This window comes from Rhea americana, unplaced genomic scaffold, assembly GCF_003343005.1.
Source record: "Rhea americana isolate MKP2758 unplaced genomic scaffold, rheAme1 scaffold_37, whole genome shotgun sequence".
Taxonomy (NCBI): domain Eukaryota; kingdom Metazoa; phylum Chordata; class Aves; order Rheiformes; family Rheidae; genus Rhea; species Rhea americana.
In genome coordinates this window covers 2,964,472-2,977,133 of record NW_028186501.1, presented here as the reverse complement: position 1 = coordinate 2,977,133, position 12,662 = coordinate 2,964,472, and the positions used below count along the sequence as shown (strand labels likewise).

The 12,662-nt window shown below is 44.1% G+C and overlaps 1 protein-coding gene across 2 annotated transcripts in view; it reads left to right on the top strand.

Annotated features, from left to right (window-relative positions):
• The first annotated feature begins 347 nt into the window (after positions 1–347).
• FSTL4 (follistatin like 4) overlaps positions 348–12,662 on the top strand; it is a 211,894-nt gene continuing 199,579 nt past the window's right edge. For both annotated transcript variants that reach the window (XM_085312779.1, XM_085312777.1), the window contains exon 1: positions 348–477. In XM_085312779.1, the coding sequence (XP_085168905.1) occupies positions 349–477 (129 nt within the window). In that variant the 5' untranslated portion in view covers position 348. The remainder of the gene's footprint in view (positions 478–12,662) is intronic.

The following is a 12,662-nucleotide window of genomic DNA, read 5'->3' as shown; positions in this document are numbered from 1 at the left end:
AGTTTGCTGGCTGCAGTGGCTGGTTTGGAAGCTGTGGAGAGCCCTAGTTCTGCAGATGCTGCTCAGGAACAGACTGGAAATAACATCTCTGGTGGAGAACAGTCTGGGGGCAAATACTTCATAAAACTATCAAAAAGCAGGAATTCATTGACCATACCCTGATGGGTGCAAAATAGGGCATCAGTGTTGCTGCTTGTGCCATGTGAGCCTGCAAAGCTCCGTTGGCAACTACTAAGTATAGAGAGATGCTCTTGGCTGAAGCTTCTGCTGTGTTAGTGCGTCTCAGCTGTGTTTTGTTTTGAGATGGTAATGTTTTATGACTGTTCTCTTGTTTTCAACAGGCGTGAAATGATGAAATTGAGACGCTTTTGGTTCTCTCTCGTATTGCTTGGGGTTTTCCCGTTGGTCACCAGAGGATGGATGGAATTGGACCGGAGCAGAAGGCTGTATTCGGATGTGGGGAGGCTGCATCAAGAGGTACTGTAAATAAGCAGCTGCTGCAGCTGCTACTTTTGTTTCTATTTTTGTGCTGTGTTCAGGCTTTTCATATTGTGAAAAGATAAAGCATTTGAGAGCTTATGTATATTTGTATTAAACAATTGCTGAGGTGCGGGAAGAAGCAGTGATTGTGCAGAGACCATGAAACAGAAGCTTTTGTACTTTTCAGTGTATTGCTGTAGTTCTAAAAGTGAACTTGTACCTCTGCTGACTGTTGAGACAGTCTTTCAGTCTTTGCCCCTCAGGGCTTTACAGTGCTCTGTCCTGGAGCTGCTGGGACCAGTGGGGACAGTTGCAGGGAAGGGAACAACTCTATTTTCTGAGCAGTCTTTGTTCTGGCTTTTCATCTTGCTCATTGGGGTTTTCAAGTGAAACCTGAAAAAGTCCTTTGGCTGCTTAACCAAAGGGAAGCCGTGCCACACGTTGTTCTGAGTGAACCAACGTGAGTTACTGCCCCGAGCCTTTCCCTGCTACCTGTTGACTCTGATGTCAAACCACTGAAGTGCAAAGCGGTCTGGAAGGGAGCAAGGGAACAGAGTTAGCTGTGGGGAGCGATGATGGACGTGGTACAGCCGGAGAGGAGCTGTGTGGTGCGATGAGCACGTGTGACTCCCTGTTGGTTAATGCCTGACTGCGGTGAGCTCTGGGCACGCAGGAACTGRAGAAGCTGAAGCTGTCCTCGCTGCGGAAGGTGCTGTGATGGCTTGCTCTGCAGGGACGGAGAGCGTGCAGCGATGCGACCCCTGAGCGGTGCTCTGCAGGCTCTCGTGGTAGGGTGGCAGCTCTTCCAGCCGGGGCTGCTAGTGGGAGCTCCCTGCATGCGTAGGAGTAAGCTCGGATCTTCCCATCTCTGAAAATCTAAGGTGTGTGAACAAGGCCAGAAAGATCCAGAACTGACTTTCACCAGAACAGAGTGAATGCTGGAAAGATTTTAGTTAGTTCCCGATAATCATAAGTTTGCTATAAGTAGTTGCCTAAACACTTGAAAATGAGGGGCTAGTGGGAGGCGTCAGAAAAGGTCATTCAATATTTTTATATTTTTTTCCAGATGCTTAAGTGGTAGACACACTGCTGTTGGGTTAGTTATGGACACTTTATGGAATCATGCAGCGGTTGCATCTATTTCCAAATCTCCAAATATTATTCTYCTGTGAGAATCCCATTTTCCCTGGTCACCACCTCATTACAAATACCCAGGCATGTGCCTTGTTTCAATAAGGCAGTTTGTGACTAGTTATTGAAAAGATGCTCTTCACTGCTTAGCAGGACTTGGAAATCCTTTTTGGTGGAGGCCGATTCTGCAGATCTCAGTTTGGTCTCATGTACTTTTTCCTGGAGGTATCACCTTTCTGTAAAGGTGGCGAATCTGTTCTTCCTGCCCAGCTCACTTTTTTTTTTGTTGTTGTTGTACAGAATGGTATAATATGCTGGCACTGTCATGTTAAACTTTTCKTGTTGCTTCAATCACTTTTGCCTTTTATTAAAAGTATTTCATTAGTCTGCAAGCTTTGCATTTTAAAAATGAAATTTCTCACTAATGCATTTTAGCTTTGACTTTCAAAAAAGTTACTCCTAGGATTTAAATTCATTACTCAATCTAATATAAACTATAAAACTATTATACTACTTGACAGTCCTTCAATTGATCTTGCTCTAAAAACATTTTTAAATAAAATTTTTATCTCTAAAATAAAATGGTTATTATACTAATTACTGGATCGTGCTTGAAGTGAAAGGATCTAAGCTAGAGATGTATTAGATTTGTACACAGTTTATAGTGAGCGTGAATATTAGGTTATTATGTACAAAGAATGCAGTTAAAATAACTTCTAGGGATATGACAGTTGTAATGCRGATTTTTGAAAAAGTAACTGTACAGAAAGCTTGTTCTGCAAGACGTAGTGTTCTTGCAAGGTAGAACCAGACATGAATCTGAAAGACCTGACCAGTTTTCAGGTAGGTTAGTGAAATGGAGAACTCTGCTATTTTTCCAAAATTACTGCCTTTTGGAAAATAGCTTGGCTACATTATCTTTTTTAGAATAAAAATCACTTGAAGTTTTTTCTAGTCATACWTTTTTTTAATTTGCAATGCATATCACRTGCTGAAGTTGTAGCTGTTCTTTGCTTTTGGAGTCTGCAGTTTCTCACAGTTCATGGGCTTGGAGCCTGTGACAGTTGGTTACTTTGACGTACTGTTCTTTATTCATGAGAAATGTTTGTTAATTACCAAATACATGCTTTGATTAATATGTAATTCCACTAACACAGTTTTAAACATTGAATCACAAATAGCAAAGCTCTGAAGCCATCAGTAAAATGACTTTAAAAATATGTAAAGGGTTAATTTTCAGGTCAAATAATTTGAAGCGTGCTCTGATCTAAAATTCCTGCAAACTTCATCAAAGCAAGTACTCAGGTATGGGTCAGTGACCTTCAGTAATACTTGTTCTGATCTAAATAGGAACAAGTTTACTGAATCAAAAACATTGCTTAATTTATGTTCGGATTGCTAAATCGATTTCTTCATGGTCTGTGGTGGAATTATTGTAGTTGTGCTTTGCATTTATAAAGCAAAAATAAGTCTTGAGGCCATGGACTGCAATATACAGCTACTCTGGATGAGAAATTAAATCTGCAACATGGTAATAGTGTGTGTTTTCCTGATGCTCAGCCTTCTGCCTATCAGATTTGCAGGGTGCTCCTGAGGAGGTTTATTTTCTGAAATAGTTTTAGTCTTGATTAGAATAGTGATAAACATGCATATGTATGCAGGCTAAAATTCTGTGGGTGTATAATGAATTAAAGCAGAAAACATAATTATACGGACAGTGTTAGTATTGGAAAACTATGACTTAACCTGGTCCATATTCATTCTGGAGAACACTGCAGTCATTTTTATGATGCGAAGCTCTATGGGGTAACTGTAGAGCGCTGAAAAGCTCTTGCATGCTTCTGGGTGCAGCATGGACTTCCATGGAGCTGGGAAGCTCTGCTTCCTAGAGTTAAACCATTGCAGGACTTGCYCAGAGGGAGTGCAGTATATACCAAAATACACAGAGCTCATCTGCTCTGGGGTCATGCTGATGGGTGGCTTGTGCATCTGCCCTTGGTCAGGCAGCTCATGCTGATGCTGGAGCAACCACGCTGTATGGACGGCTTGTGCAGCCGTYGGGTTACCTTTCCTTCCTGGGAGGGGGTCTTGAGGGACATGGTTTTGTGAAAGCTGTTGCTGCTTGTGGTGGCTGCAGAGCGGCTGTATGAGCACCGCGGAAGGTGAAGATACCAACCACCTCAGCCTGGCKTAGCAGTGGGGTTCTGCAGGTCAGATTTGAGTGTTTGTCCAGAAACCCCCCATGGAAAGCCAAGGGCGCTGCTCACTTGAGGTCTCTGCAAGGTCATCTGCACAGGTAGCTCAGGCTGTCTTTCAACCCGCAGGAGTATTCTACAAAAGCATTTTATTGAATATGGGGAATTTGACAGCTAGCTGCTGTTCTCAATTCTGCAAGAGAGGCTCCKCTTACCTATGTGCTGAAGCCCAGCTTTTGCAGTGGTTCTTGCAGCTGGGGCAAGTTTCTCCCCTCTGCTTTTTGCTCGGGGGCACTGCAGGTCTTCGCTGGAGATAGGAGCTCCTCAAACAGACGGCATGGTGCTGCGTCTTGGAATTAAATTGTCGTGCTTTCCGGGGCGCTGCTGGCAGGTAGCCTGGACAATATTGTTGTAGCTGGATAGCGTGAAAGGGGGGAATAATTGTGTATTGGTACAGGTATAGTTGGTTTGTATTAAATTGTTGGAGGAAATATTTGAATGTCACTGATAGCTCGTTAGTGATTATAGCGAGGACTGACTGGCAGGTATCCTGGAGTCTGTTCTGGGCTGTAAAACCAGAATTGCTGTGTGACTTTGTAGAACTGCTTAATCGCTCTCGCTTGGCTTTTGTGCTCAGCTCTTTCTGCTACCCTCCCTCCTGTTTAAGAGTGGTGAGGTGCTGAAGCCATGCGTGATGTGCAGAGCATCCTGTATCCCCTGCGTGAGGAYGGGCTGCGCCCCTGGGCGGCTCTTCCCTGTGGGGCTTGGCATGGCCAGCAGCATCTCTTGCAAACTCTGTGCACTAACACAGCTGTTTATCCACTCTCTGCTGCCAGGTTTTAATACCTCATTGATGCTGAATTGCACCTTAGTTGCTCCCAGTAAGGAGCAGGGCCCTTGTCCCCGCATGGCTGCACCACTGTGCATCTGATCTCGGCTGCAGCAGCCACGTTGCTTCGGTGCTGCGCTGCACAGGGCAGACCAGCCCTCTGCAATCTGCTCGCTGCATGAGCTGCACTTGGCCAGGAGCATCAATTAGTGCAGAAATTGCTAATTATCTACAAGTTCTTAAATGTTGTTGCACTTAATGCTTCAACCAAAGACCCCGGTTGCTTATTTGGAGCAGCAGGGGAGTCGTGGGGGTGATGTGCTCCTTGCCCCGGCAAAGCTGAATTTCCTCGTCCGACCGCTGAAGGGGAGCGCTGGGAAGTAAGATACAAAACCGGAGAGGCTTTTGATAAAAGCTTTTGCTTATAATTCAGACACGGACATAATTTTAGAACATGAGCTTGGAGTAGGAYGGGCAGTGTATCAATTTTATAGGCAGCTGAAAACCTAATATCCTGGTATTTATTTTAAGAGTTACTAGGAATGTATTCTCTGCTATGTGTATGTGCTCTTCCTGCTTGTAAGTCAGTTTGGAGAAAGGAAGGAGAGAATCAGACTTAAAATCTGTGCTGGGCTATAGTCTGCTCCTGTTTCTGACTATTAGTTAAAGGTGCTGCAAAATCCTTTCATAGCGCTTGGTCGTACAGGTCAGGTGTCCTTTCATCCCAGACCCTGCCTGCCCCCTCCCATGTCCCCGAAGGAGTTAATAGTATTCTGTAAGATTAATTTTATTAGGCTTGAAGAACTAAAATTTGAATATTGCGTGGCTTGGAAAGACAGAATTACAGTGTATTTTGAGTAAAAGCAAACTAAAATGTGAGAAATGATGATTTCTGCTATACATATGACCCAGCTGGCTGTGATTTAGTAGTGAAACATGGGCTGTCAGGGTGCCTGGTGACCTATTGCTGGGCACAATTTAAAGAGGAAGCCCAGCATTTTGGAAAGCACAGCTGAGCTGCGTCAAAGCATCTTTGCAGGCTTGGACAGACTTGATGACAGCCAGTGGGCTTCTGGCAGACCGAAGAGCCGCTGTTCGTGCAYAGCGCTTCAGCCTCTCCTTCTGCATACAGTCCCTTACTGAAGCAAAATGCTACTTTAAGAAGTTGTTATAGTGTGCTGTGTGGTTCCTCKCTGGGGATTGCCCTGTTCAGCCTGCTGGAGGCTCTTACACTTGAGTTCATGGCAGCTGGGACCTCTAACTGATTGCAGGTGTGCTGCCCYGCGGTTGCAGTCACGATGCCTTGGGGGTTGGTGACCTGCCTGGAGGTGGCTTGGTCCTGGGCCCTTCCCTCCTGGGGAGCAGAGGGACCTCGGGGTGCCYGGCTCTGCGCTGAGCTGCAGCACAAACTGACCYGYGGGAATCAAATTTTGAGTAGTTCTGCTCATGTTGAGCAATTAGAAAGATCCTAGCTYGGGAAGTGCTGGTATATTCCTAAAGAGAATAAGATCAGAGTTTAAAAAAGTACATCTCGAAAGTAAAATTGCCTTTGGTTAGCTTGGCTATGATGTGGTGGAGCACTGAATTTTCTGATAYTCTGTTCAGAAGCCACTTAACCTTAAGAGAATAAGTATTGACTATTCTTTTTTTCCCATAAGCAGTGTATCTTGCCTTCAAAAAAAGGCTGTGGCAGTAGCTTAAAAAAAAGGCAGTTCTGCTTGAAGAACTTCGTGCCATCAAGCAGGGGAATTTTTAGATATTTAGATTAGGAAGGATGCATCTGCATATTTAGTCTCTAAAACAGGCTTCTAGTGAGCTTCACTATGACAATGTAGAGATTTAGGGAGTGATACCTAGGTTTACAGTCTGAAGTCCAGAATTGGTAGTGAGTAAAATCAGAGATGCAGCAATTATCTTAATTAGCTGCTGTATAGGTGAACAGATGAGATTGATTTGAGACAGGAGAGCCTCTCCATGTTTATATTGGACAGGACAAATTGAAATTGCTAGCTTCTCTACTGATACCAGGCTTTCTCTAAACAGGAGTGCTTTATTTTTTTCCTCCTTGCCTGGTTCAAAAAAAAAAGTGGATGTTCTCTGCCTCACTAGCATATTTTTTTGAAAATTCTGTGTTCATGGCTCTAAAAAGACATTCCCAATCGTTAAACCAAGCTGCATGTTGTTGTTAGACACTGCAAATGCTACAGTCCGTATGCAGAGTACCTTGCCTAGCAATACGTTGGACATTGCTCTAACTTGCCTGACCCCTCGTTCTGGACAGGAAAGAACGTGCTCTGAAGGAAGAAAATTCCTGAGATTATACCCTATTAATAGGAGCTCTCAYTTTATTAATTTGCTGAATGAGCCAGGACTTTGGAAATTAGGTTGGTCCTGAGAGTAGGTCCCTGGAGACTCAGTGTGGTCAGAGGTGACACCTCAGTTGGTGATGGACATTGCATGAGCTGCACTGAATTTGATTTATCCCACCTGCTCAAGCACTGCAGTCTGTTCCTTGGAAAGTATCCATCAGGAGGCTCGCTGCACTCCAGCAATACAGATAGCTTCATGGTCTGGAATATTTTGCCTATTCTCYTGCATCTCTTCTACCTGCTGCGTTCATCAGTTTTGGCAGAGCCCCTTATGCTAACCTTTGCTTAGGATCATAAAACCCAGAAATTGCTCCCTTGGGCWAGATCAGCATCTGTGTTAGAGGGCAGTGGCCTGAACACAGCAAAGGTGTCCCGTGGATTGCTGCATCTCCAGGCTTTTGGCACCTATTAGGTGTTGTGCTCAGATAGTCAGAGGCTCCTGTCGGAGCGGGTGGCAAGTGCAGCTTGCTGGGTTGCAAAGGGCAGCAGGGCACAGCCGCACGTACTGCAAAGACTAACCGCCTAAAATAGCGCGCCCGGCTGTCGCTCCGATCCCAACTCGTGTGCGTCTATACGCGCCTGAGGAACGAGCRCCAATCTTCTGGTTTTAGTGAAAGGAAAACTAGGAAGCAATAGCAGGCAGGAACTTGTCTTTCCTGATTTCAAATCTAATTGTGACTGTTTAATTACTAACCTCGCGGAGCACGCTCATTTTTCAGATCAGAGTGCAGGAAGCTGCGTGCAGCCACAGTAGCGTACTGGAAGAGCAGATGTGCAGGGAGGAGAGGAAGAACAATTATTTACAGGAAGACTCGGGAAACAGTCTTTTCCCCTCAGTATTGGGGAACTGTGTATGCACATTGTGCATAATTTTTAAATTGAAGTAACATGAAGCAAATGTAATTTGACAGCATTAGACTCTGCATCTGCCCTCTTTCAGGGTGGCATTTTAGGGCAGGGAGCCTTTTCCTGCAACAAGCATCTYGCTCTGGGTCCACGGATCAGGCAGAGTCCTGGCAGTGAGCAGGACAGACATACATGCGGGACAGACTTCAGCTCTGGCACTGAATCAGATGTGGACAGCACATATGACAAAGCATCTGTGTGYTTGTGACTGTTTTCAAACTGGACTATTTTAGTAGTGAGTTAACACCTTTTCATTTAAAAGGCTGTTAAGGGTGGATTTTACAGATATTCTATGCTTTAGTGTCTAGTCTRCAGTTATAAGATCTGGGTTAATAGATTGCTTAGAGCCAAGCACAGCAGCTTCTGCTGATGTAATTTCACATGTACCACAAGCAGCTATAAAATCTCAATACCTAATGATATTTTTTTGTAACCTGCTGTAGATTGTTAATATTACCTGCCTAAAAGCTGGACCATGTTATTTTGCTTGCCTGGAAGAGAACCTCGGGGAGAGCTTGTTTCTGTGTCTGCATCCTGTCCCCTGGGCCCGTGGGCATTTTAAAGCTTGGAGAACCTGTGCTTCCCAGTGGATAGTCCTGAACTGGCTTGCTTTCTAAATGACCTTTCCATGCTCATGCTGTGATAATTACTTCTTGTTGATAGAGGTTCCAGCTGATTGTTGGATTTTTTTTTCTTTTTTTGCCTAGTCACTCCTTGGCTGTGGAGAAAAATGAGGTGTTTATTAATAGAGATTGCCCTTGAGGTACTGGAATTAGATCTAGAGATCATGACTAAGAGTCCCAGCAGTTTGAGTATAGCTGTTTCTTGAGCTTAGAAGATCACTGGCTGTTTTTCAAATCAGAAATTAATTAATCTGTTAGYTTTGCCAATAATACAGAGCTGAGAGTGCATGCATGTGGTCCTCCTTCGCTGCCCCCACACTTGGTGTAGCTCTGAAAAGCCTGGATGGTCAACTGCTGATTAGTGTTGGTGTAATCTAGCTAATCTCAGGTGACCTTAAAGTGCTTTTTTTATATATATATATAGTGCAGAGGGTATTTTCTTACATTTTTCTTGGGCTTTACTTTTTAAAGATATCCAGATCGTGGACTGCACATACATAGATATGAAAAAGGGCTGACCAGCAAACTCCTCCAGTCTGAGACTTTTTTTTCTTAAAGCAAAAAAAATTCTAATCCTCAGAGCACCATACTGAAGCCTTTCAAGGWTTTGGGGAAGGAGGAGGATCCTCAAATGAGTGTAACTCTCATGGACCCTCTTTGGAGTGGAGAGTTGAAGCCAAATCTTCCATTATCCTACAATGCCAAGAATGCCAGTTTTCAGCGTTTCCTGCATCAAGACRTTCTGACCAATATGCACTCTGTGTGTGACTTAACGCAAAAACATGAATTCAGTGATGACTGAAGTGAAATGTGGTGTTAGAGAAAGGAAACCTTGTGCAATATCCTTCTGGGGGAATGCAGAGCCTGAGCGATGAAGATGCTGCGTGATCCCTGGAAGCGGTTTGGTGCCACCCATTCCCAGTGGGGTTAGATGTGAGGGACCTCTTCCTTCTGCAGCAGTTCATTTTTCCTTCTCTTTTTGTAGAAATGAGATGTTAGGTTAGCTTGCTCTTTGCTGGCCTCCTGGATGTTCCCCCTGCCTTGGAGGCTATCAGCTTTTGTGGTGTCTGTAAAGAGATGGCTGAATTCATCACCCCTGAGCCTCTTTCTGAGGTTGGTGGGGAAGGTGGCATCTCCTCATGGTGCTTGTTTCTCTCCATCAGTGGCCTTGCTCAGGTGCTTCCTCAGGTGTTAGAAAGCAGGCAGGAGCACCYGGGGCTGCACACAGCCAATGGTTAACTATGGGTTAATTAACACCAAAAGTGCTGTCCATTTACAAGCCCTTGTTGCAACAGTGTTGTCCATGCACCCTTTGCTTCTTGCTCAGATGAGCAGAAGCAGCTTGTGCAGTCCCTTCCTCTGCAGCAAGGATTTCCAGGAAGAAAATGCCTTGCTATGTTGTGTTCTTGTGGGCATAGAGCAGCTGCATTTTGATATGAAAGTGTTCAAAGATTTTATTTACCTTAGCATGAAATGACCTGAAAGTAATTTTGCTGCTGGGATCYGTTGCTAATGACTATTGGTGAAATCATTTATACCACCTTGCCCCCAAGTGCTGTGTTATGTTGTATATTCCATCTGCATAGTTGTACTTAACTCTGCAGAATAAGGTCTCTTCCTTCCCCCATGTCTGTTCTCAATGAAAAGTGATTCCTTCCTTGCTGAAGTGCCCAGCTTGGCTGTGGGACCATGATTCAGCTTTAATCAGGAGGCTCTTGTGGCCTGGCAGGACATCAAGATGCTGTCTTCTACAAGACTGAAGTTCCCTTCCTATAAGAGCAGAAAAGGTCTTTGTGCAAGAACATTGCTTAGGTGCATATTCTTTGTGCAGGAACATTGCACATCTGCTCAGGTGTTTGATGTGCCACATCTCCACAGCAGCTATGGAGAGAGGAAGCTGTGTGATAGCAAGTAAGGGGGAAATTGAACTGTATTTCTGACCCTTTTTCTTCCCAAACCAGCTACCAATAGTGATCATACTTGATGACACTGCATCTGCAGTCAGGTGCTAACACTGATTTTGTTCGTCCTTGGAAACAGTTTTTCAGTAGATGGATGTCTTGCAAAAAGCAATACTGGAACAAGCGTTCTGCTTTGATGTCTACCTCAACAACAGTTAGACACTTCAGTTAGAGAAGAGGGACTTCTTATTTTGCATTCAATTAACATTTCAAAAGAGGAAAATAGGTGCTAAAATTAAGCCTGGACAAGTAAAATGGTTGCATTACTTTAACGGTATTTAAAGTGGTTTGCAGCCTATATTCATTAAGAAGCTCTGTAGAGAGGATGAGAAATCTGAAACAAATTTCTCACTTCAAAACATATGATTTATTCTGTGATAAAATGAGATTTTTAGTTAAAGGAATTTGCAGGCATTAAACAGTGCCCAAGAAATAAGTCTCATTTATAACCATCTGCTTTATGGCTTCTGCTGAAAATTATTCCTCCTCAGGCTATGCATCCAAGTACTTTAGAGTCATTTTTATCAAAATAGTTTGGTTCTCCACTAGTAATGTTGTTAAAACCTTGTGATTTTTACTTGAGAGCAATACCTTATGCTTCAAAGAAAGGGRACTACTCTCTTTTGTAAAGAGACTTCCAAAGTAATAGCGTGTGTCGCAGTGGTGTGCCYGTGGTCGGACTTGCTGGTAATGCATCTTACTGGTGTGTTCTGCTGTTAATAGTAAGGTTACAGCCAGCATGCTGCGAAGAAGAAAAATTAACATCACTTCTTTTGTGCTCTACAAAAGAGGTATTATTTGCCTCAGCCAAATCATAAGGAAAATTTGAGCCTTTGCTGTGTTTTCACTTACTGGGGGAGCAGAAACTTTCTGGAGTTGTCTACCTGGCCAGATGCATCTTGGTGGCTGCTAGCTATGCTCTGCTGTGGTTGCCAGACTTTTCTTTCACAGATTTTTTTTTTTTGTGTGTGTGTGTTGGAAGTTTTGAGTGTTCTCTGTGCCATCAGCCTGGCTTTGTTCAAGTTGATTTTTTTTTCTTGCTCCATGTGTTTCTCCAGTGGGATGTTTTAGGGGACATCAAGTGCAGATATATTCTACCAGTTAATGAGAACTCATTTCTTGAAACCTGACCTCTTTTTCTCCCATTGCATTTCTGTGAAGCTCTTTCTCTGAATATGGGTATGTTTTTAGCTAGTTTTAAATTCATTAGAGCTTATAATTATAAAGGGGAACAGAGTAAAAGGGGAACTTTGAAGACCAGCCTTTGTTTTTCAGCATCTACACTAACCTTTTTGTGGAAATACCAAAAAGGTATTCAATGCAAGGGAGCTGACACTTAAATACTTTATGGAGTGTGATTGTCTTTTTCTTTTGATCAGTGTAATAGTTGTAATTAGGTTTAGTGTTTCTAAGCCCTTGAACTGCAAAGAATTCAAACAGCTTGTTAGAGCGAGGGACTCCAGGGGGGCTTTAAAAGTACTCTTCCCTCTTGCACATTTTAYGTGTACATGGGCTTAATGATAGCAGGCTGTATCTGGGTTTTTTTATCCCGTGCCCCACCTCTCAGACTAATAYTTGAGAAGCTTTGAAAGGTCCCTGGAGTATAACTGTCTGCATATCTCGGAGCTTTGCTGCATAAAGAGAATAAATGCTTTGAAGTCTGTGCTAATCCTGCCTGCCATTTTACRTACTTATCATGATGTAGCATCCTGCGGGGGGACATGACTTAATATTTTTATAGGGACTCTCTGTGCTGACTTCTTGCGCTGCCCCTTGGTTGGCTTGGAGAGGTCCCGGGGCGCCGTGCGCGCTGCCCTGATCCTGCCTCGATGCAGGTGGAATACCTGGCCCTCGAGGGAGGGGGCTGGTCGGGCCCTTCGGGGGGGGGAGACGCTGCTCACGCGCAGAGCGAGCCCCGTCCGCGGTGCTTCGGGCCGGCGTGGCCCCGTCTGCAGCGGCTCCCGCGCTGCCGGGGACGGGCACGACGTCGTAGGGTGTCCTGTGTGCGATAGTGCATCTTCGAATACAACTTGAATTACATGTTGTAACTCAATATATAATGCATATACTTAGTAGCACCTGTTTTCAGGTGAAAGGAGTTYGAGCAGATACTGTTGCTACTTCTATAGGCTGTTTTTTGTTTATTTTTTTTGTATTTGTTCACTTCA